At 36.9% G+C, this 25,994-nt stretch overlaps 1 protein-coding gene across 7 annotated transcripts in view; it reads right to left on the reverse strand.

Moving 5' to 3' along the window:
• Positions 1-25,612, reverse strand: part of LOC103704916 (protein OPAQUE1) — a 52,562-nt gene extending 26,950 nt beyond the window's left edge. For 2 of the 7 annotated variants that reach the window (XR_015986866.1, XM_008788425.5), the window contains exons 1-19: positions 25,495-25,612; positions 25,245-25,373; positions 24,939-25,082; positions 21,313-21,458; positions 21,053-21,209; positions 20,838-20,896; positions 20,162-20,318; positions 18,562-18,711; positions 18,306-18,442; positions 16,688-16,834; positions 16,501-16,602; positions 14,420-14,477; positions 14,237-14,338; positions 13,078-13,115; positions 12,865-12,991; positions 12,607-12,777; positions 9,357-9,488; positions 7,150-7,259; positions 2,995-3,055 (exon numbers count right to left, since the gene is read on the reverse strand). Coding sequence is in view for 5 of the 7 variants with exons in the window: in XM_008788425.5 (XP_008786647.3) it covers positions 2,995-3,055; positions 7,150-7,259; positions 9,357-9,488; positions 12,607-12,777; positions 12,865-12,991; positions 13,078-13,115; positions 14,237-14,338; positions 14,420-14,477; positions 16,501-16,602; positions 16,688-16,834; positions 18,306-18,442; positions 18,562-18,711; positions 20,162-20,318; positions 20,838-20,896; positions 21,053-21,209; positions 21,313-21,458; positions 24,939-25,082; positions 25,245-25,364 (2,118 nt within the window). In the remaining 2 variants the exon portion in view is untranslated. Of the gene's footprint in view, positions 1-2,994; positions 3,056-7,149; positions 7,260-9,356; positions 9,489-12,606; positions 12,778-12,864; positions 12,992-13,077; positions 13,116-14,236; positions 14,339-14,419; positions 14,478-16,500; positions 16,603-16,687; positions 16,835-18,305; positions 18,443-18,561; positions 18,712-20,161; positions 20,319-20,837; positions 20,897-21,052; positions 21,210-21,312; positions 21,459-24,938; positions 25,083-25,244 lie in introns of those variants that run through there. The other 5 variants (XR_603694.5, XM_026803784.3, XM_088721376.1 and 2 more) reach the window with 4 other exon arrangements.
• Positions 25,613-25,994: the final 382 nt, after the last annotated feature.

Here is a 25,994-nt window from a genome sequence, read left to right on the forward strand (position 1 = left end):
GAACCCTTCACGTTACTCATATATAAATACAAATCAAAAAAGGTGGTCAATGTCCAATACAACTTAAAAGCAACAACTTCAAATTTGGACCGCCCAACTTCAATTATTTCTGCAATTCCCATTGGAAGTCAAATCTTTCTGTTTTGTCCATTAGTCAACTTCTATAATTAACGTATAGGACTTCTCACATCAATAAATTAGTTCTCACAAAGTTTATGTGTTGCAATAGTGGAGTTCATGCAAGTTTGTAACAGACTTGTTTGCAACATTCTTGCAAGGTTGTAAGAGTTTTCACAAAATTTGTGCATTCTGATAGTGGAGGTCATGCATGTTCATAACTGACTTGTTTGCAACATTCTTGCAATATTTTAAGAGAGTTAAAAGGCAAGCAAATTAAAAAGTTTCAGGTCTACTTCCATTTCACTGAGATTGATAAGGAAAAATTCAGTGTTCATTGAGTCAAAGAACAATATCGAAGAAGTAAAAGGTGAATATGTTAAAAGGCAATTCTGGCATTGAGGGCACACAAGCACATCAGGAGAAAAACGAAAGGGCAGCTTTGAGTTGTAGAACTTGGGACAACATGGATGTACAAAGTTCAACCGATAAGCTTTATTAGCAAGTCATGTAACGAGCAGTTATCACTATGGTGTCCGAAATTTTTATTGAAGAAATTCATCAAATCTAATCATTGCAGTCAATAGAATGCTCACCTTTTCAATGATTGAAAAGAGAAAAAGATAACTTATTTACATATGTAGCTTCACGAATAGCGAAGTTTAGCTTTTAAATTATAGTACTTGCTGACATTAAGTATCTTTTCAAATTATTGACTTCCTTATTAATCTTTTTCTCCGATATTATTTCCTTGTTAATCTTTAAAATTAAAATAAATAAATCATATAAAGAGCAAAGGATATGAAAAAGGGTTTTTGCATATATATACACTCTTGCAAACATGGCTTATGGTATATTTGCCTCCTTAAGTCACTATTTACATATATACCACCCAAATCACCTTGTTTTTACATCGATGCCCCTCCGTTTGATTTTTAGCTAATGATGTTAATAAATAATCATTTTGACCAAGATCCGCCGTACCTGTACTAGTCGGCGTACCGATGGCGGGCCAAACCGGTACGGTACCGGTCCGGTTCGTACCGGCCGGTACCATACGGGCCCGATACGGCGAGCCAGGTTTTGGGTTCTTTTTTTTAAGTGTTGTCTCTGTTGGATCTTAAATTAAATAAAGTTTGATGTTTTTTTATTGCTTTTTTCATGATTTTTGATGTTTCTATGTTTAAATTTAGGGTTGAAACATAGATGATGCATGTTATTACTTCCTCCCATTCCAAATGATAAAATGATACACATCAAATATCTTCAAATTAAGATACAATCATTTACATGCATTTAAAGCACTCTCGGATATCTAAAATCGGAACGAGTGCCAATGGCTCTCATAGATATCCGAATCATATGCATAGTCAGGAGGAGGCAGATCAACTCAATCAGAAGGAACGCGCGCCAGGTTATAAGAACTGTAGGATCTCTCGCTCACGCTCTGGCTCTGAGAGGTGTCCTTTAATTGGATAGGGGGGTATCCAAATATGGCGGAAGCAAAATTGGATGCACCATATCCATATTCATCAGGCTGAGGCTGTGGATAATAGAATCTGTGTCCGTATACGAGCTCATCTGCAGCTGTATCCTGTCTTCCTGAACAACCTCGAGGAGCCCGTCTTCTATATCCAATAATATCCTCACGGAATCTATCAGGTGGTCGATCGTGGTCCGTATCCTATGTAGCACCCGTAAATTGGGAATCACCGGTGAAATGAAGACCACCCTCCGGTTGTGTCTCATAAGTACCATATTGTCCTCCGCTCCCTCCATGGCTAGAAGATCCATCACCACCAGAATCTTCATCGCTGCTGGTCCAAGTCTCCTCCTCGACACTTTCCATTGGGAAGGACCTCCTAAAATTGTGGGCTATCACTCAAATCTTTCCTTCTCTGGTTACCCCTTAGAGGCTCGCTGGATTTATGATTTTCCTGGATGCTCTCGTTCGATTTTTATAGCCGAACGAGTGAGAAATCAGAGGAGCAGGACGAGTGCCGTCTTCATCGCCTACTGTCTCCTTTCGGCCATCATATTTAAAAAAAGAAGTGGCCGTTGTCGGCCACTTTTTTTTTCAAAAGAATGAGAAGTGGCCGAGGCCACTTCCTTTTTTCAAAACAAAGAGAAGTGGCCTCTCGGCCACTTCTTTTTTTCAAAAGAAAGAAGAGGCCTCTCGGCACCGTGGCCGAAAGGCCACAACATTTTTAAAAAATTAAGTGGACGACACGGCCACTTATTTCTGCAATCACGCACGGCGCGTGGTTTCTGAAACCACAGCGCGAGACGCTGTGGTTGTTTTGAAAAAAATTGACGTACCGGTGCGACCGGCCAGTACGATGCCGATACCGACCGGTACGGACAACGTACCGGCCGGTACCGACCGGTATGGACAACGTACCGGTCGGCTCTCCTAAAAAAACCATCTGGTACCGGATTCCACGTGGATTCGGTACCGGTCTAGGGCCGGACCGGTTCATACCGGCCAGTACGACAGACCATGGTTTTGAGTACCATTTGAGAATATTATCCTTTTACGTTAATACGTCTGAAAAAATTTAGCATTTAGTTTGCAATGCAAAGAACTTAACTTTTAGATACATTTTTCAGGGGTGTTAATGCAAAAGGTTAATAAGGTCTTATACTCAAAAAAGTTCATCTAAAAATCTAATGGGAGGGGTATCCGTTCAAAAAACAAGATGATTTGAGAGGTATATATACAAATAGTAATTTTCAGAGGGTAAATATAAAGCAAGCTATATTTGCATGGGTATATTTGCAGAAAGCCCTAAGAAAAAGGAAAGATTTTGTCAATCTGATCACAAGATATGCAAACAAAACCATTGAAAATATTTTCATGACAGTGCAGCAGAACACCTGAAAGTTGTCGAGCTTCATCTTTTGGAGGATTCTCTCGGTCAGAACTTTTTCGTCGTAACTGCCAAACAAATAAGACTGAATGATTTTAGAACATAAAAATGCAAAATCTGGAAAAACTACAAAATTCCAAAAGGATGATATAGACCATTAGTCTCTGAGTGGCAATCCCACCAAAATATGGCATACACAAGCATAAGCACTATAGAGGGTACCAATAGGAACCGTCAGCTAAAAAAATCTGCCTAGAACATTAAAAGAAACCAGTGGAAAGCCTACAGTTTGAATAATTCATCAGCGAATGCACAAATAGTTAAGGGGATACCAGAATTATATTTTGGCCATTGGAGGGTTCATCCTTTGCATGATCTTAGGACCTTAAGGTAGCTTACCCTCAATTAAAAAGTTTAAAGAACTTGAGCAATAATGACCTTGCCATTCACACTTGACTGGTAACTTGAGCACAACATTTAACAACTAGGCCTTACATAAACCACTAAAGGTGTGCTCTAGGTTCAAGAGAAAGATGACAGACAAGGTTCATATGCAGTTTAAGGAGTACAGCATGAGTATTGCACAAGCTTGGGGCTACAAGAATGGCCGTCTACAACACATTCCAACCCACCTATCATTTGCACCAACCACCACCCCAACTTCCCCCCTCCAAAAAAAAAAAAAAACAATACCCACATATACAAGTACTGATATACTCTATGGCACTGATTTAAAATGTAGTATATGCCATTGCAAATGCAGAAGCATTCCCCTGATCATACCGCATTATGCATTCAAAAAGAGTAAGCACTATGCAGAAGCATATGCAGCAGGATCAGCATTATGTTGCTGTATATGCAGCTGCTCATCGTTGTATGGTATCACATGTTGGCCTTCTAGCATTTCACAACCACATATTTGGCCCATGGTCATGCAGGTCCTTGCAAAGAGCCCAGGTTCAAGCAGATGGTTGGGTTGGATATGGATTTTAGGTGGGCAGGATATGTGTGTAACCATAATATCAATATGTTAATTGCAATTCATTAGGAATCAAATACTAAGTAGTAAGCACTAATTATTAAATGCTATTGTTATTAATATTACTAGTATTTATCAAAAGATTGCCATTGGTGTTCTATTTAATAAATTTTATTTAGTTTTCAAGTCCTAAAGAAATACTAACTACATGAGCACCCATATATGCATCCCACATACCACATAGGTTCTATGCAGTCGGCCTGGATGCTGCAGTAGCCATTTAAAACACTGCTCGATGGCTTGAATGTATGCCATATTACCTAGTGGATGCCAACATCTTGGTGATAAGATTAAACTATATCAGGTAGAAGCTAAAGTAAAACATAAATCAACCAAAAAAATAAAAAAAAAAAGGTTTCTTGTAAGGACCTGTAGTTACAATTACAGTCAATAAAAATAACCACTAAATTTAGCTAAACAGATTTTTTAGAATCCAAAAGCGAAAACAAATTATCAACAACATAATAGTAATGCATTCTATGCACATCATAATCGATCAAAAAATTTTAAGGAATTCAAGGATTGGAGTTTCAGTCAGAACCCATCAGTTTCAACCAAAACAGCAGATAGTTTTGGTTTTGGCTTGAAACAGGACCAATTTAGCTGGTTTCAGCATTTTGGGCTGAAACTGCAGAAACTATCTCAAAATGGACTTCAATTTGTTGATTTGGACCAGATGTTTAACAATAACAATCCATCAAATGAATGGACTAGAACAAACGAGAATAAGTTAATGGATGAAAGAGATAATGAGTAGTTTTATAAGGCATCACAAGAGAGCACTAGCCAAGCTAAAGATGGTGAGCTAGTGTCATGTGACATAAGACTTGAAAATTAGTTTGACTAGAATATGCAAAAGAGGATAGCTCTGTTGTTGGTGATAGTCATGATGATGATGCAGCAGCTGAAGGGTCTGATGCAAGAGATGGTGCTCATACATTTGACCTTGGCATTGGTGACCCTCACTTGCTGGCTCAAGAGACACATGGATAAAAAGAGCATCCGTTTTAACACTCGAGGCAACTGTGCACAAACGGATGATACATATGTAGGTCATTTGAGAAACCAAGATATATTCAGTCATAGTCAGGTTAACCTAGAGCTAGACTAATTCTGAGTCAAACTGTTCAAACACAGCCCTCACAAGACATACATTTCTGATACTTTTGCAACTTGAAGAGGACAGCCACAACATTTCTAACAAAAGAATTGCTTACCCATGATGATATGATGACATCTTTGAACATGGTGGTGACCTATCTCATTATCATCTTCATCACCATAAGTACTCCCACTAACCATGATGGAGGTGATAACCATTGTTATTTGCATTACCTACTTCACAACAGCAAGTGATATTGAATGGGTACATGAAATTAATTTAATGCTCTTGTCTACTAAGATTGATCATTTTTATGATTAAACAGGCTCTATTTGACCCTGATCCTCAATAAACTGGTACACCCCTTTAATAATTTAATATGTTTAGCTTTAGTACAGTTTAGTTCAGCCTAACACTACAAGTCTACAACTATGCAAATTATGATCCTAGATAACTCAACTTCCAATAAAATGATGTAAAATAACATGTCAAATCCTATCACTTTGTCTTAATTTTATTTTATTTTTTGACTTTTTTTACCGAAACTCAAAGCAAATTTGTTATAACTGTCAAAACCAAAACTCTACCCAAGGAAATAAATATCAAACTTCCAGAACCAAGTTTTAGAACCTCGGTGAGGACCAAGTCCAAATAGTGAGTTAGAAAAAGAAATACATGGTAAAATCATAAAATGATAAGTCTATAATCAAAGAATTCTTGTAGTGAAAGAAAAAGAGATGGCATGCTACACCAAAAATATTTTATTGCACAAACACAATATTAACAATAAAATTAATTTATGGTTTCACAGAGCCTTCACCATGAGGTATAGATAACATTATATTAGCTCCATATGGTAACCAATTTCTCAACGTAATAGTGTTGAATAATTAGGCACAAATAGTTATAAGTTATCACCAACAATGCATCATTATCTCCAACAATCAGAAAGCATTCCATGTGGAGTCACATGGTAGGTCGCACCAAAACAAACCAAATTGATGCCTACATTGACTATTAAGAATTTAATTACCATAGAGACCAAGTCTTCTTCCACAGTATTAATCTCATCCTTTGGATGTGTTCCTTTGTGATAACAACACTACCTTGTCAAATGCCTATTCATGCAGGGTGCCACAGGATCATAGCCTGAAAAGCTTAATCTTAAGCTATCGGGCTGTAAGTCCATGACAGGTGGCATCAGAGTCAGGTCGGGTGGGGGAGAATTGTCCCAAGGGTGCCAAATGGGTTTATAAGCCAGGGACAGTCCTCCACCCCATAGCTTAAGGTTAAGCCTTTTGGCTGACTCTATGACAAAGGACCCTCTTCTTTTCGTACTTAAAATGATGAAATCCTTCTTGCATTCTAAAAACTTATTTTCCAAATTATGTTCTTTTTCAACTGAACATTTGATATTGGATTGTCCATGTTATGCTACTTCCAACTTTTGTTGATTCGTAGGAACATCTCTTTTACAAGCCTAGATGTGCTGAATTAGTTGATTCGCTGACAAAGTTTCTCCTATATTTCAGTTTTCTTTGGTAATTCATCCAACGAGGAAGTTCATTTATGATATTCAGAACTTATTTTAACCTCAATTGACTCCACATCTCGGCAATATCTTAAGCAAGAGATTCAAGTGCATTAATTGCAGGATAATGAGTTCAGAATCTTCCATCCCAATGTTTGCATACTTGCTGATTAAGAAAGAACACTTTCCATATTGATGTACCTTTCTTTAACAATCATCCTAAACTTTGACCTTACATCAGTCTTCCTTATGAGTAATACATAGCTAACCACTATATATTCTTAAAATGGTCTACTTGTATGAATGCACATAAGTATCTACTTGTTTGGTTAAACCATCCAATTCCATAAAAGCAAATGTTCTTTCCCAATTACCAAAAAAGTTTGTGCGAGAAAATCCCCTGAAAAAAGATCAGTTAAAAAAAGGGTAGTGGATAAAACCTATCCAGGAAAGAACATGTAAGAAGGTGCACAAAAAGTTAATTAACCACCTTCCATCCATGAGCTCCAGTGCTAGAAGTCCAAACCGATCTACAAATTCAGAATAAATCCTTCGAGTAGGATAACCAGCAAGACTTATCCGAACAGCCTCCAGGACACCCTATATAGAACCCAAAGTCATGATCACGTACTCCGTGCACCTCAAAGAAAAAAATGTTAAACAGAAAAATATGCACAACATATGGAACAGAAAAATATCAACCCTGATGCACAACTAATAAATTTCCAACCAGATAACATAAAACACTTAAATTTAAATAGGAAAGAGTGAAGTTTAACAAAGATACAAAAGTTTGAGACCAATTACTATACATCCCATATGTACCTAAATATGTTAAAGCATGATGTAGAAACAAGTAGATTTTGAATAAAGCCGGTAGATTGTCTATAGAGTTTAGATGAATTGCAAAGGCAGCAGAAGCGTAAGGCATTAGATCATATTGCACCAAGGTCCAAGCATAATCCATCTGGAAATGATGTTCCACCATAAATACATAAAAGATATTTTATCAGTCTCTCAACATCAACCTCATCCAGAAAAATGGAAATCATAGGCTATCAGATATTGAGACCTACTATATACTGTAATCTAATGTATAAGAAACAGGGAATTGAGAGACATGAACATTACAGATCTGCTTTCCATACAGAGATCACTAAACACTATCATATAAAGAAAGCAATATTCTGCTTAAATGAAAGAGGGGCAACGCAAATTTGAACAGTATATACAAGTGATATTCTTCTCAGATGGTAGAGAGGCAGGCCATCATTGATAAGTGAACAAGAGAACTATGTGCAGATACATGTAACAGAAAAGATTGTTGTTCTCCAGAATGGACCAACAGAAAATGTGAACGTTATACATCTAGGCAGCAAAGACACCATTTTTTCTGAGGCGACATGTGTATAGGGAAGCAAACAGTGCAGCAGACAGGGTTGCAACCTATGTAACCAACTATACAAGGACCACTTTATAGACTTCTATTTCTATGGCTCCCACTCAGCTTTTGAATATTCCACATGCTGATTCTCATGGATGTATTTACTTAAGGATCATATAATATATCCGGTTTTTCCAAAAAAAAACAGCATTTATTTTCTCAGCACATGAATATAAACGTGACAAACAACGATATGCATAAATACAAAAACTAACAGGGTCTCAAATCAAACAGCATAAAAATCAATGAGGCATGAGGCAGGTATGACTACAGAAAGTAAACAGTGGTAACTGGGACAAAGGAAAGCAGCCAATGGTGAAGCATAGTATATCTAGGGTCATTGTTGGACATCCTGCAGTATCTCACTCCCTCCAAAGGGTTGAAACGGATGGTTGATAAAGATAACATGCGTAAGATGACTATTACTGCATATGCAATTAAATAGTAGATGAACGAGCAAGAAAACAAATTACATAGGTCCACAGTCACTGAACCTAACACGCTGATATTGCATGCATGTCAGCTGTCGAAATAATCTAATGTATGCTGAGCAACAAGAATTGCCAATGACTTCATCATTATTGCAGACAAAGCAAATAATCCTGCATTAACTGTATGATGACAGGAGAAAACAATTCCCCAGATGTCAAAGCAAAAATATCAATCTTACCAGATCTTAGACAAGGAACATTGTTTGATCAGTTAAAGAATAGAAGCAAAACCTTCAAATTTGCACAGCATAAGCTATGATTTTTGAATCTTAATGATAGAGGATAACATTCTGTATTTCTGGTTTCAAGTGCTGGTCATTCCAAGCTATTACGGGCTCAGCACAGCACCTGTTAAATCCATTCTTAATATTTTTAACTAAAATGGGCTTTTAGTTTTCTTTTAATTTATTTTTTGCTTTGTTGCAGAACAGCACTTGTGTCACACAGCATAGCACATGTTGCAGCAGAAGGTGACCTGCACAGGTGTCAATACCGATGACTAAACCATTGAGTACATCCAAATTTTCTTGTCTGCAGCAAGTAGACATCTACAGTTCCTTGAGACAACAAGTGTATATATAAGAAAGACAACACACCAATATATATAAAAGAATATGCTGCAGGCATAATCAAGAAGATTAAACAAAAAAAAACAAACAAGTTTCAGAAACAGATTCCAGATGAGCATCAGATGACAAGTACCACATCTAACAAGCCTCGAACAGAATAATACTAAAAACAAGCAAAAGAAATGCTACTTACCCCACATCGCAATTGATGCAAGACACTCTGATTCTCGAACTTTTGAGGACGGTTTAAAGAGTTTGGTTTTACACAGCGTACGTAATGAGGCTCTGTTGAGTTGAGTGTTTCCATAAGGGCTTGAAGTTGTTGCTTGGAAGATTAGTTGACAAAACATGTCAAATAGAAAAATTAACAACCAAGAGACTTGCAAAATAAATAAGAGATATACGAGAAATAACACAAGCACCAATGAGTGAAAGAGATAATATAAATGATGAATGAAGAAAAACTATGAAACTCAAAACAGATTACATAAAACTTAAAAAACAATAAAATGCAAATTTTTCTTGGCACACAAAATCCAGTTTAACATGGCACTAAATGTGCAGTGGTAGAAAAAAAGGAATGTTCTGGTAATCATAAATGGATAATTCAGCAGAACTTCAAATTAATATTTTGGAACAATCATGGATACCATTATTAAGATGAATAAACACAAACTACACACAATAACCATCTTGACTAGATAGAGACCAACTAAAGACACTTAATACTGGTAACCATCTTTACCTCAGTACAAATGCTTCCTTTAGTAGGAACAGCAACCCATTTCAAATTCTGATTAAGTCATTAAACAACTTCAGTCTTCTACTAGAACGCCCCATATGGGCTATTGCTCTTGACCAAAGAAAAGTCCTCTTAACAGATCTGGGTTCGGCACCAGTATTTAAAACTTTGATTCACACATATCTAAATCTTCTTTTTAAACACCTTATCTAACAAAACTGTATCCACAAAGAATTATCTCCTAGAACTTCTCCCAACAACTATGGAAGCAAGCATAATTCCCTATTAAATCAACTCTTATCCCTGCTCAGGATCAGCAAGGAGTTTGAATTTCTACTTCTTCAAGCAAGGCTACTTGCTCATTAAGTCCCTATAATACAATATAAACCATATCTTGCAAACATGTGAGAGATGGTACATTCAACTTCTTGTAGATTTGAAGAGGCCTTTTGCTGACTTGGCCAAAATTAGCACCTCTAGAAAACCAAAAGCATAATAAATTGTTACTGAAAAAAAAGGGAATTGAAAATGTATCTCAAAATTGGAAGAGCTCCAACAAAGTTGGAATCAGGAAATCCCCCACCAAGTACCTTTCATCCAATTACAAAATCCTTTCCTTTAACTAGTCCTCCAGGTTGGTAGAAATCTAGAGAAAGAATTCTTATGAGCCAAACTCACAAAATCAGCACAATTCCTGTAGATTACCATTCTCTCAAGCAGAGAAGGGTATGAAGTAGCATTTTCAGCAAGCTGTGGCCTTCTCACCAACAAGAGCAGCATCCTTAGATTTTTCTCTAAATGGATAAAATTGCATAACACTACAATCACAAGATTACCACTTCTCATGCATTCTCTTTACTGCCTTATTTGTAATATTTGAAATAAAATTCAAGTCTGATAAGCCATCGTGTGTTTCACTGAGTTCACTCTCTGGCAAACTGTGTTTTTAGTTTCAGTATGGACCGTACCAGCTCAATATGATATGCCCCGTACTGGCCCGTATGATTCAGTATGTAAAACCATGCCAGGAAAAGATAATGAAGAACTCAGCCTTGAAAGGGTCTTTTGTTCAAAAGAACTTCTAGCAACATTCAATTTAACCAACCTTTAGATCTTCTTTCATAAGCCGTACCAGCAAAGCACATGTCTTAACAACTCAAAAACTTCATTCTTGTAAAAAGGCGTACACAATAAGGGTTATCTCCACCCTTAATAAATGCAAACAAAAGTTGTAGCAGTTTTAGATGGAAACCAACTTGGTCAGTCACTGATTTGACAAACTCCTTAATATAACATTGTACAAATGCATAATTAATTTAAATACACCTCATGCCAAATATGAAGAAAGACATAAGTTAACTCCGTTCATTTACAAGGGAAACTGCTATGCAAATCACCAAGAGAGAATCTTGGGAAAAGAAACCTCTATGTAGTAACATTCAACAATCAACTATGACACAGTTTCACAAGCAAATATATATGGGTGAAATTTCTTTTTCCTTGCTGGGATAAATTGCAAACATAATAAAAATATGTTTCCAAGACATTCCAAATATGTTATCCGGTCTAGTCCGAAAACCTTTCAAAACATAAATTTTACATAGCAAATGAACAGTATATGATTTTTATGAACATCTTTACAAAATCAAACGAAATATATCTTTTGTACGTTAACAACTTTCAGTGAGAAACTTCTGATTTACAAGACTACTCAACCATCCTACATTTTCACCAACGCAGATATCCAAGTCTATAGATTATATCTATCAACAGCATATACAATGGAAACTCTTACCATGTTATCAGTCAATTGGACGTTCAATGGTCTCACATTAAATCATACGAATAAAGAAACCAGACAGGTGGCAGAAATATGTGTCTTAAAAAACAAACCAAGCCTCCCATCAGCTTAGAAGGCATCTCACTGGACTTGCCCTCTTTTTTTAAAAAAAGTCAAGCTGTTAAAGTGAAGTCTGATGCTTAACAAAGACGTTGAAATCCTACTTCAGAAATCCCACAAAATTTGGGATTTTTACTCATTCTCTCTTCTCATTTAAGGAACTATTTCAGAAATCCCACAAATTTGGGATCTCTACTTATTCTCGCTTCTCACTTAAGGCACCCCAGTTCCTCTCCTCGTTATCCATGCTTCTCATGTGCATGACACATTTTAAGATCCAATTTGTAGAGATGAAGTGCATAACAACCAACATCAAGGTTTTTACCTGCATGGTACACCCCTGTATTGACACATGATGCAATGCTGGAGATAGCACAGCACATACACCATATGCATGCAAGTGGGGTGTGCCAACCATGCTAGGACAATATGACATGCCATGTACCAACCAATATAGGTCAGTACTTACCCTATATAAAATCATGGTTCTAAATCCCTTGGGTGGGGTTGTCTTGATTTTCCCATGGTACAGGACGCGCCACTGTCCCGCCCCGCCCCGACACTTGGGGCAAGGGATGTCCCAAGATGTGCTGATCAGAACACTGGGACAATGGCAGGACAACCCCCGCCGGGGATAAAATATTGCATCCAAGTGTAATTATGCAAATCATAAAGAGGATTGGCTGCTTTGCTACCATTTGTCACAAACCCAAGGAACAAACATTATGGAGACATTAATGATACAAGCCATTGCTAAATGTTCTGGAAACCAAGCTTTTTCAGCGTGTGCAAGTTTGATACCTTAAATCTCGAAGCCACAGAAGAAAATTTGTATGATGATCTTGAAGACTCTGGAAGTGAAGCAAGCAGACCAGATATGAAAGAACATCGTGAAGAAGACAAAAGATTGCAGTGTTCTACAACAATATAATCTCGATTTTTGTCCAAAAAAGAATTTGTTTGATATGTCACCTGTAAAAGAATAGAATCATCATGGAATTGCATTTTATTTGACGAAACTTTTCAGACAATTGTCTTGCTTTAGAAGGTTTGACATACCTTCCCAGCATAGTGGGATATGGTAAAATCTGTTTCTGAGAACTTTGCCTTTTCTATTCTGGGATGTGATCCGACGCTCTGAAACAGCTTGGTAGAAAATGTCTCATGTGTTGACTTTGGAAACATGCTACAAATATAAGCAATCCTAGTTAGAGTCAGGTCACTCTTTCAGGAGTCACAACTTCGTAGATGGAAGAAGAAAATTTTCTTTACCAAGCTTCATCCAGGAGTGAGATTATTCCAATTGGTCTCTGCAGAAAAATATTCGAAACATGAGTCATCTCTTGGAGCAGCATGAATCATGAGAGCACAACGTGCAAAAGAACAATGTCAAAGTGGACAAAAGATAAGTGTAGCAAGTTCGTGATGTTAAAGACTAACACAGACATGTTTTTTACAGTTTAACAATACAGAAAACCAGTAGGCTCTAAGAACAGATTATAAATAACATTTGATATGTTCTCAAGGACCCAACTGGGTTCCATGGTTTTCACTAATTATGTTTAGAAATAATTTCTCTATGATCTCTTAAGTATAATATTCAGGTGTTCGATAATACTTCCTAAACAGATAATACAAAGCACTAGGTTTCAGATAATTTTGCAATCAACATGTATGTGCCATAATTTTATTCTGTTCTACTTCTCAAGAAAATGGTGTATGCAACGTGATCCTGCGCTGTGGCATTATATACAACATGAGCATTGGTCCCAGACCATCAACCCGCCTTTTCTAAATTTATTGATATAAGGGAATAGGCTCACTGCCAGCATTGCTTCCAGATCCAACAAGAAAACGAGGGAATAGTTTCTTCCCTTTGTTGATAACATTTACCATCAACCAGAGATAGATTGTGGTAGCCTGTTGGTGAGCAGTATAACCCAGACGTTACCTGACCTAAGTACTTTCCAGTCTGAAATTTGGACCCAAACTAAACACACTTCCTCCATCGCTCTGCATTGGGTTTAACTACATATGAATTTACTAAGCTAGACCCGACATCATATATTAATTTTAGTTTGGTTCACATTGTCCCGAGACTTTTGAGTGCAATAAACCACAATGGTCGCAATATCAACTATTATTTTCCATTCTCATAGCCCATGTATTTGTAACAGAACACTGACTATTACTTTAAATACATGCAGAAAACTACACTCATAAAAAAATAGAAGGAATAACCAATTTCTATTTTTTTAAAAAAAAATAATAGGAGAAATTTAGTGGATAATGGCTAGCAATTTGATGGCAAGAAAGACGAGATAACGAGACCATATGATTATTTTAGCAAAATAAAAAGAAGACCTAGAAGGTACTGATTGGAAGTTAGAAAAAAGTTGTGCCCGCGTTTAATATATAAACAAATAGAAACCTTCTCAATCAAATCCAGAACATCTTGATTATCTATGAATTCGATATAGCTCCAGTTGATTTCCTCATTTCTGTAATCCTCCTGCTCCATTTTAAATACATGCTGAAATAGAAATGGACAATTAGGTAAGATAGCATGCACCAATTATAAAAAAAAAACAGAAATACAACGTGTAAAGCTCACCTCATTAAAATGTTGTTGGAGTTTCTCATTTGCAAAGTTAATGCAGAATTGCTCAAAGCTGGCATAAAAATAAACGGCAATCAGCATGGTGAAATAAAGAGGAAAATTTGCAAGTTGCATGACAGGAATACAAGATGCCACTTCTATCATAACCATCATCTTATCCCAACTATCTAGCTCAGCAATACAAGATGAAATAGCCAGACAAACTAAGCATAAAAAATACATAATAAGCACATGAGAAAAATAAATCTAATTTTAACAACATAACTACTGGACCATGTGACGGCAAGAACAGATTTAGCAGGCCGAATTGTATTGTCAAATAAATAAACCATGACCTTAACAGACAAACCCCCCATCCCCCAACCCCACTTTCTTAAATAGTTAACAAATCTGATCCCCCTTTTCTACATTTTCCCTTGCACTAGAATGCTGATAGTCTACTTTGATGTTTGATCGTAATACCAACCTCTCCAGCATCATGCTAATCTAAATTTTGTGAAGCAAGATGGGCTCACTCCTTGCTTCATATTAGGGTCTTGTTTACTGTCTTTATCACATTCCTTTTTAAGCATGAATATGTGGCCTTTCTAACATATTTCTTCTGTTAATCATAGCTTCATCGCATGAAAGGCCATTCATAAGTATTTTGCTTTCGTATTTGCATTTTTTAGAAATTTTGCAGTATTGCAAGGTGGCTCGCTCATTTCCTTTATTGACACATTCTTGCAATATGCTTCGTATGAAGCAGGGTGTCGCCAATTCCTAAATAATGAGTTGCTACAGCATATAGTACTTTGTCTAAAAGATAATTGTTTGATAGTATTATTTTTTCTTTCAATAATTCATGATCCTTTCTGTTTCACGTAAATGTCTTGTTAAAGGCGTCAGGATGGGGAGAGCTCTTAATTTCTCGTTATTTGTATACTTTACATGCACTTTAACAATTACTCAGTTATGTCAATGTATCTCACTACTACATTTATTCTTGTATACTTTGAACATGGATTCTTTGGGTTTAAGCCCTACAAACAAGTTGAGCTATTTGCTTGAGCTCATATCTGAGCTTCCGTTCATATCTAAAGCCTGAACGAGCCAAGCTGAAGCTAGCCCTGCAGATTATCAAGGGCATCTAGCTGGCTCTAGCATATTAAGGCCAGCTCTATTACACCACTAGATCCACAAATGTCCTGGAATAAACAAAAAAGATATAAGGGTTACATTTCACATATATATTTTGCTCTAATTTTATGCCCTTGCCCTGCAGAGGATTCCTCATGATTCTAGATTATAATCTAGCCTCATCACCTTAAAAAGAAATATTTTGTTCAATTTTAGATATTTTTCTATTATATACACTTGGACCATGAGTAACAACCTTATTTTAAATTACACATCTGTGTATATGTGTATGCATAATGTGTATGTTACATATGAATCATGATCTTATAAAAGGACTTTCCATTTGAATACAACCTAATTCTCTTGAAGACAGACTTCTGCTTCCCACATGTTTATTTTTGTAGAAATCCAGTCATTTTGAAAACCTCAAAAACTAAAGTCCATTAGGAAGACCTAAATCAGATACAAAAAAAACTGCAATAGAAACCATTTACGTCTTGCAGAATAATGGACATTTTTTTGGGTGGGGTGGGGGGTGGGGGGTGGGGGTTGGGGGATTGGGGATTGCATCACCCAGGTGGCAATGGTTTTGGTTTTAAACCATAACCCTTATTAGCCATTCTACAGTCCATTCCATTGCGACTCCAACAGTTACCCTTCCCAACAATAGGTGCTCCTTACGGTTCAAGACATATAGAACTACATTTTGCAAATCAATAAGTTAACCTCTAATGACACTAACAACCAATAAATGCGGCAAAACAAAAGGCAACAAACCAATGTGTTGGGAAAACAAGATGTTCCGCAACAAATTTTTTTAAAAAAAGGGAGAGAAATGAAAGTAAATATTTTTAAACTCTCACTAAGAATATATAAGCACGACATGTTTAGTCAAATACATCAATGGTATTAAGATACAAACTAACAAAACTAGAAAGACATGTTTAGTCAATCACCTGTTATTTTTAAAGCACTCAAAGCCATAAATGTCCAAGACACCAATCTGTATCTTGGAATCCAAATCCTGTCCAACAGACTTGTTAATGTTTTCAACAAGCCTGAAAAGAAAAGGTTAAAACCAATGAAACAGAAAATTTTCCATATTATTTAAATCAAAAAATGAATAAGAAAAGAGGCGCATGCCAGTCAAACAATTGTGCATATACAGTCTTGGCTAAAGCATCACGATTAGATGCAGCAGCAGCACAGTCAAGTGCTTTAATAATATTTCCTTCACGAGTCTGTATGGAGCGAGAACACAACGTCGCGAGCATAAGATCCGGATCACACCTGATGCAGAACAAATTTGCATGAATGCAGTAACTCAGAACAGGCATCAATACATAAAAGGCAAAAGTTTTATATAAGAATTATTAAGTTAGTCATATAAAAAGGGACAAAGGTATTAAAATAGATGATGATTTTGAGTAAGAGGATTATGAGCCAACCAAGGACTGTAAATTGAATACAGTTTGCAGCCTCTAGTTTGATACATGTACACCTCATACGATGTCTAGGAATTTTATCCTAAATTGGCTGGAATTGTTGTTGGCATGGATGTTATCAAATGCTTAAACAGACACGAATATGCAAGCACACACATACATTCATAAGCAGGAGTAAACACTACACACATAATCACATACACAGTTCTGAAATGGGAAATGCCTTCAAATCACTTTAACATTCTCATTCAGTTGGGTGCCCCCTTCTCTTTCCTGACCACTCAAATGGTGCATGCATTTGGGCAAGCCATCTCAAATGTTTCCATTGCACCATATATTAGTGCACCCCAAAGCTGTCATATATTTGCTAGCCTAATCCTTCATAGGATTACCAAATATTTACTTTATCATTGTGTATACTCATACTATCGTCTTCTCTTTGTCGCTCTATGCAATCTGATCTGTCAGTGAAGCCTGGTTGGTTAAAATTTACTAACTCTATCCTCCCCAACACTGTTGGAACTGGGACAAGAAGTGCTTATGATTACAGTTAGCATAATCAATCTTACAGTTGTCTTGCTTTAAAGTCCCAATCGTATTCTATGATCAGCTAGATCATTTGGAACATTTCATTTCTCAACAACCATTTTCAAGTAGCATTTAATCAATTGCATATTAATCATTAACCAATTCATTGATTAGAGGCCATTGACACTTATCTAAAGTCACTTTCTTTCTTTTTGTCGAACAGGAAAAATTGGCCTTGAATTGGAGTATTCAGAAAGAACAGTTTGTTCCAGCTAAATATCATCGAGAATTCCTTATTATTTTATGCAAACAGATTCATCTTCGAAGCATTTTCCCCTTCTGATTGTTTTCGAAGAGTTTCCCTCATTCCTTTTATCAAGCATCACACCATATGTGAATCTCCAGCTTGCGTAAACTCCAAAGCAGAGGAAGAACGAAAAACTTCATTTTTCCTTAACAGAAGGCTAGATGTATAAGTTCAGGAGATAACTATGTAAACATGTACACACACACACACACACACACAAGCAAGCATGCATGCACACATACAAACATATACGTGTGTATGGACTATGGAGGATATCCTAATATCACAACTTACTGTATTATATGTTTTACATCAGTGATGCTCAACAAAACACCCGTACCAGGACTAAGCCTAGCATCCAACAAGGCCAACTCATTGGTAAAAAAATTAACATTGTACAAAAAGGACTGAACTACTTCATACCATAGTAAAAGAATGAGCATGGGCTGCAGATAAATAAATATATACAATTTCTACTTACATGAACAAATTTGCAGCCATTTGAAGGTGAAAGTTAGACTTCGAGTCTTTAATAATTGAAGAATCATGCTCCTTGCCAGGAGAAAATTCAATATTACCAAGATGAAGAATAGCAGCCAAGGTGCGAAATATAGCTTCCTGAGAAAAGGAGAAAAATAAGTGAGATAAAGGACATCCTTGAAAAGCAAAAACAGCTTTCCACTAAGAATTTTAAGGTATACAAATGAAAATGTGAAAAGTTTTCTAATTTTCTAAACCTGATTATCAAGACTTATACCAACTATATCCATTGCCCGCCTTGTCTTCAAATATTCTTCAGCGTTGCTCACTCCATCTAATTCATATGCCTTGCTTTGATTCAAGTAGTGGAAGTTCCTTGGATGACCAAGGTTGTACTTTTCCGCATCCTTGAAATCAAGGAAACATGGAAGGCCAAAATCCGTTAGTCAAAAAGCTCTATGAACTGAAACTGTGCGCATAGTAGTCAGAGGATACTATTTGTCAGAAGTGACACCAACATAAGTGAGAATGTGATCCCTTTTTTCCACTACTAACAGAGCAAACAGCATAACATTACTCCCTCAAAAACTACATCAATGAGCAATACAATTCAACAACCACTTCCTCAGCAAAACCAAGTGTGTGCGCAATCTCTCTCTTATGAATTATATTGATCTAAGAATGGTAGAGATGTAGCTGAGTGGCACTTATGCCAGCTCATGCTCCAACCACTCAAAACACTGGTGGGTGAAGCCTGCCAAATGTACAAGCACAGCTATTGCTTGTAACAGCTTTGCCATCAAGCAGATTAAGACTGGTGTGCTTCAACACATTACTAAGAAACAATATCAAAGAACCACTGCACAATTAGGCCCCTTAATTGATAGGTCTGCAAGATAAAACTTTCTGCATGCCTTTCCAGAGAAGAAACACAATGATATCAGGTACAATTTACCAACCACTCTCCCATCATCCTGCCTTGGATCCGCTCTCCAATCACAAAATACCATCTGCTCCAAATGTTTATGCATATCTGATCAAAACTTTCACCATATTTGTATAACAAAAGATGCCATGCCCATGCTTTTGGCTTTAAATCCATTTGGAAAACTATAATCAATCTCCTTAATATCAAAAACACACACACACATGCGCTCAAATGCACACACAGACGAGATGGACTATGCTCCTTTTGAGAGAAGGAATTTCCTCCCATCAAATTTTTCGCAATTGGATCACGATATTGGATGAATCAAATACATTGGATCAAGGGTGTCAAAAAGCTCCAAGCTTTTTGGCATCACTTCTCCAATTTGTGAGAAGTATAGGCTGATTGGTGGGAAGTAGTCAGTGAATCATGAGGAAACTCGATCATGAACCCTTCAAAGATCAACCAAATGGTGAAAGATTGCCCCATACCTCCTATGATCCATCTTTTTGCCTTAAATATGATCATGTTTATTTTCCCCGCATTTAAATTTCCATGTCATTTCTACATCTTTTTTTCTGAATTTCTTTTTCTTCTTTATGTGATCTGACTGGTTAGATGCACCACGGCAGAAAAACCTCTTAGGTACTGCAATGTGAACTGAGGTTGCCCTACTAGTAAATACAGGTTGAGCATAATAAGTGACAACCCAGTGGCAAGTTGGATTAAACTGGGTTGACAGCACATACAATAATATAGAAAGCCGACCAAACCAACTGCTTGCATATCGTATCCTAACAAGTCAAGAAGCATGAATAGTAAATAAATGTCAAGAGAAACTGATTACAACAGTTTGAAGATTCAACAGATCGCAGATGGGAACTGGAAACTTTTAGTTAAGGCATATATTAATAACAATCAGCAAATACCTTTCCAGAAGCACATAATTGATAAAAACAGTGGTAGTTTCTTTCCGGATCTGTAATCTGCACTACACGAGACCTTTCCAAAAGATAGGTTCTAATTGCTGCGCCAGATATCCTACCACTTCCATCAAACTGGATCTCAACAAATTTTCCAAAGCGACTGCAACCAGAAAATAGCACATAGATTAACACTTATTCTAGATAGCAGGAAACTTTGCCCCACGGACAGTACATATTACATACAGTGTACTAACATCTGTAGCCTCAACAAGCATAAAATGCAAATACATACAGAGCAATTGATTCTACATGCTCCATTAGTTGACTGATTTTGGCTGCAGTTCATGTGATATGGAGTTATTCAGTTAATTGACTAACCTCTTTTCAGCTGGTAGTTATCTTACTTCTTGCATGGACTATATTCAGCTGTATCACTGTAGGTGATTTTGTTTGTTACTGAACTTGCTAATTTTAAACATTGGCAAGATGATTGCATGTGTCCATGTTAGTGCTGGTGCATGTGTTATGTTAATGATATTTTCATGTGTTTCCATAATCCACAAGCCAAGAAACTATTTACAAGACAATACATAAGTCAGAACCTCATCAAAGCAGAAGGATAGATGGCAGTAAAACTAAAAGGAATTAGTCAATTAGAATCAACAAGCAAAATTCTCACCTTGAGTTATCATTTCTAACTGTCTTTGCATTACCAAATGCTTCCAAAAGTGGATTTGACTGCATCAAAAATGTGAGAGAGAGAGAAAGGAGGAAAGAGAAGGTCAAGAATTATTATACTTATTGATAAACAAAACTAGTGATTATTACATGATTAAGCTAATAAAATATCCATGGAAAAAAAGTGAAATAAAATTTTAGTGGTACCACACTTACTTCGAGAACTTGTTGCTCAACCGTTCGATCATCCACAGCAGCCTTCCCACCAACATATGTCAGATATTGCATAATAAGTTTTGTTGTCTCTGTCTTCCCCGCCCCACTTTCTCCACTAACCAAAATAGACTGACTGCGGCCCTCTTCCATCATAGCTCTGGAAAACGGACAGAACAAAATATACTTAGTATGCAGAAAATTAATATTGCTAATTCATAAATAATTGACAATTAGCGAACAGCATTATAATATAAACCGACCTATAGGATGCATCAGCAACAGCAAAAATATGTGGACTCAACTCCCCAAATCGGACACCCTTATATTGCTCCATCATGTGTTCATTATACAGATGAGGAAGCTTTGTGAATGGATTGACTGCAATCAAGATGCTTCCTGTATATGTCTACCAAAATCAAAAGAAGTCAAAAGTCCATACGCACATAGAGAAAAATGTAGAATGGAAAGCTAATGAGATAGAGGGGGGGAGGGGGGTTGTGTGTGGATGCTTTTCCAAATAAAATTTGGTCCACTAAAGAATTGATTAGTATCAAATATGCGGGGATGGCCTAGCCCAATGAAAGTAGTTCAGCTTCTAGTTTTTGTAATCTTCCTTCTCCCAAATCGGATCAAGTTGGTATCAGAGCTCCGATCCTCTATATTCGAGGGGGGCCCTATTCATGGTCCAGACGCGTCAGCAATAAAGCAATCAGAAAAAGAGCTATCCACTTCCAATTGAGATGATCTTTTTTGTTTAAATCGGACAATTTTTCGACATCTACGACGTGACACCTCACCCTTTAAGGGGCAGCATGCACTAGCAACCGAGCCCAAATTCCATCGTTTGGAGCTCGAAATAAGTCGGTCAAACCGAAAGTTTATTTTTCGGGTAAAACTTTAAACGAGCATAGCTCTCTATCCAAGAAGAATCGGGCGGAGCGTTAGAAAGTAGAGTTGATATAGAAGTCAAGATCTACCTCCTCGAGATTTTTAGCATTTTTACTACTAGTGATGTCTATTTTAGAAAAGAGAATCGTACTGAAATTTGAAAGAGAAACCCAACCCAAATTGTATAAGAGCGGATGTCACATTATAAATAGAGGCTATGTATCTCGTCTTTTTTAATCATTAATGAAAGAAAAAGAAACTTAAACCCTACTTTCAGCATGCCTTTAAGAAAAGATTACAAGAAATTCTGGTCATAGTTTAGAAACCAGTGGGACAAGATGAACCATCTGTACAGTATCATTCTAGTTGTAAAACAGGACCGTGATGCCTCCCAAGTCACCAAAACCATAGGAAATGATGTATCTCAATCAGATAAGGGCGGTACCAACTGGGATAAACCAATACAGAAATTGGTTTAGCTAGTACAATGCACGGATCATGCATCTTGACCGAAATGGCTTGGCTCCAATCGACATCAAGCCACTTTGACCAGTTTGCAATGTGATTCAGAGGAGACAAAATTTTTTAAAGAATTCATAGGGGCAAGGAGATAGGAGGGGCAACGCATCATGTCCTCCCTTTTATGCATCCCATGAGAAGCTCTGCATCTCTTTTTTGCCAATTGTTAGAAGGAGAGGGGAAACAAAGAGAGGAGGGAGAGGGAAAGCAAAAGGATGAGCATGGAGAAAGGTCTTAGCAAGGAGGAAAATCCAGCAGCATGGAAGAGAGGGCCATCAGATCGGGTGAGGCCCTTCTTCCCCCCCTTCCATGGCCAAAAAAATGGCAAAAAGGGGAAATTAAGGGAATCCATGCCAAATTTTTTCCTGTTTTGCTTGAATTTCAGGCATGCTGCAGGGTGGACAGCAGCCTACAACATGGTAATTTTTGTTTGATAATATTTTATTTTTTATAAGTTATTAATATTTTCATAACAGAAAATTAATAAAAATTAAATACATGGAATTTGGGTTAGACAAAATTGTAGCAAGCTTGAATTTGGGTCTGAAAAAATAAATAAATGGAATCTGGCAGCACATTTTGGGAGACCCGAGCCTAAGCTCAAACTTGCGATGACACTCCGATATCACACCTACCAAAAGCATAATTAAAATACAATAAAGAAACAAAACAGAATTACCCAATATCCTTATTGTGCATAGGAAAAAAACCTGAAAGGTTTTAAAAAATTGAAATATTATTTTTTAGGACATCCCGATATGCAATCAGTATACAGTCTCATTCCATGTGTTGGTACGAGATGGACAGGCAAAGTACTGGTCTCATAGAAAACCAATACCGCACCTGGTAGTCTGGTACTTACATTAAAATTTTGTTTCAAGTTCAATCTTGTTTGACCCTCTCTTCTCATATCTTTTTTCATCCTTCTCTTTCTCCTTCCGTTAAAAAAACACCTTGAAGGCTTGAACCCTTGATCCAATAATAATCATACCTTGTTGTCCTCTAAAGTCCTTCCAAAAATTTGTTTAGGACCTCCCTTTTTAGGCTTAGATTTAGTCTTGAGTCAAGTCCTATAACTCTACGTGCCTTAGACTCCAATAGTAAACCCTGGGCCCCTTTCTTTCCTCTTCTAGCACAAATTTCTGAAAAACTCAAGAACAGTCCTCTTTAGTAACATAATAAGTCTTCCTTTTTTTCCATGAAACTCTAACCCAATAAAAATTGTAATAAAGCTAACTAACCATTCACTTGCCCCATTCATTAGATTTTTTTCCCTAACTACCCATAGAAAGCAGCAAGTAAACATCTCCAACGAGAGCCTGCTATTTCTAGGCTTTTGAGCTATTTGTCCCTTAGAGATAACAGCAATACCCAATATCAAGTCTAGCCATCTTCCCGGTCCATCCAAATTACTTACAAGTTTATATGTATCTGAGAGGATTACTTTCTAATTACAGAAGCTTAAACTGCAATCTACAAAGTAGATCTCAGTGTTTGAACTGCCAGTTGGGCTCCACAGGAGGCACTTCTCTCCTCTAATTGTCTCAGCCATTATCATGGCACCTATTCTTGAAGGACTGGTTTTCAACTTGACAAATTATCATAAAAACTACTAAATACTTCTATGAATCCTTGTTGGCTTATAATTCTCGTCCACAGCCAACCCTTTTTTGATGGAGAAAAAAGCATGGCTGATGATTAAACAGGGATCTCCTAAGCCATGAGTTTTTTTGAGATTACCCCTCCATACCAGAAGTGTGAAACATGTGTAAATATTCTAAATAATATTATTAATTTCTGAAAAATATTATAATTAATATTATTAATTTCTGATAAATATTATAATTAATATTATTAATTTCCGTTTAATATTATTAATTTCCTTTTGAATTAAACATGCATAGACATCTTGCATGTCAATCATGTTTTGTATGAGACTGGTTATTTCAAAGGTAAAATTAGGTAGTTAGGTCCTAAAAGGATTCGACTTAAATAGCATTTTATCAGAAAAAAGAATAAAGCTGGGATCAATTATGTCGCCATTAATCATAACCAGCAAGTCAAACTAACTGAAAAGAAGCACAGATACATGGAAGTTTTAAGCTCTTTCCATTGAAATGCAGGGAAAATTTTGGCTATCTAGCAAAAAGTGAGAGTGGCAGAAGGTCCAAGAACAAGAAGAGATTTAGGAAGCGATGCATTTGCAACTTTTCTATGGTTTGAAATACATTGTGACAAAGAAGGGAATCAGCTTAGGTATCAAGATGCAATAATAACTTGGATATCATACATGACCACTGGCTACTTCTACGATTACCAGCATGATCTCTTTAGAAACTAGTGCAAGAGAATAAACAATTCACCAAATAAATAAGTTCTTTGAAAAGGGACGTTAAGAATATGGTCTAAGGTGCACTCCAGACAAAAAATAATGGTAAATGCATCAATGCTAAGAGAGGGAAAGTTCAAGAATGCGCACATATATCTCATTGAGGGCGTATCTTCTTGCAAGATTGTAAAGAACCCCAGGCTCGTTGAGATAAGTCAACTTCGTCATGTCATCGACCCCTCCAAGATCCTCATCCGGATCCCTAGGCAGTAATTTCTCCGGACCAACCATAATCTATGAACAAGCATCCAAAAATTTAAAATAAAAAGGGTAGCAGAGATTGTAGCTATCAAATAATTGAACAAAAAAAATCAAGAAAATGAGGAAAAAAGAAATTCCAAGAAAAAGAACTATCTTCGGGACCAAGAAAGCAGATTCTTCGACGGAATCGAGTACCTTCGCCCTCCGAGCTGTGGCTACCATCAGGAGCTTATCTCCGGCACCGATCACTTCGGCCTCCACCCAGGCATATTCCTTGTCCTGGAGCCAGACCTTGGAGCCCTTCCGGAAGCTCATCTTGGCCCCCTGACACCCAGAAGAACTCCTCAAAATCCTAGAAACCCTTAGAGAGAGAAACACAGAGAGAAGATGGGAGCATGGAAACCCTAGCCAGAGATGGGAGAGAGAAGATGGGCAAAGGTTGTACCCTTTCCCGCCAAGTAGAAGGGAAAAAGAAATGGATCGACGAAATGGCGGAAAGTGGTGAGAGACGAAATATTTATAAGCTATAATCTTTATATATTCTTTGTTTCGGGTTCTTGGCGACCCTTCGCTTCTTGACGATTCTACCGAAAAACGGCGGTGTTTCCCGCTTGGGGACGGTGTTCCCAAGCGGGATTCCCGTTTCCCCTAAAATCCTCTGTTCCGAAGCGAAGCAAATCACCGCCGTCGGAATAAAGGCCGCTACAATAGCTGTTATAACAGCCGTTATAACGGCCGTTTTCTGATGTTATTTGGAGAAAAATAAATAAAGATAATGGTAATATATAATAATGGTATTGTTGCCCTATCATTTATGGTTATAATGTTCTGTTGCACTCCCATTTTTATCTATCCATTTATCATTTCTTAATTAACACTCATAATAAATTTTTAAATATAAATTTTTAATTTTATGGATAGTGAAAAAAATAAATAATTAATAGG

This window comes from Phoenix dactylifera, chromosome 5, assembly GCF_051530095.1.
Source record: "Phoenix dactylifera cultivar Ajwa chromosome 5, Ajwa_hap1_PhDact_Kaust_v1.1, whole genome shotgun sequence".
Lineage (NCBI taxonomy): Eukaryota > Viridiplantae > Streptophyta > Magnoliopsida > Arecales > Arecaceae > Phoenix > Phoenix dactylifera.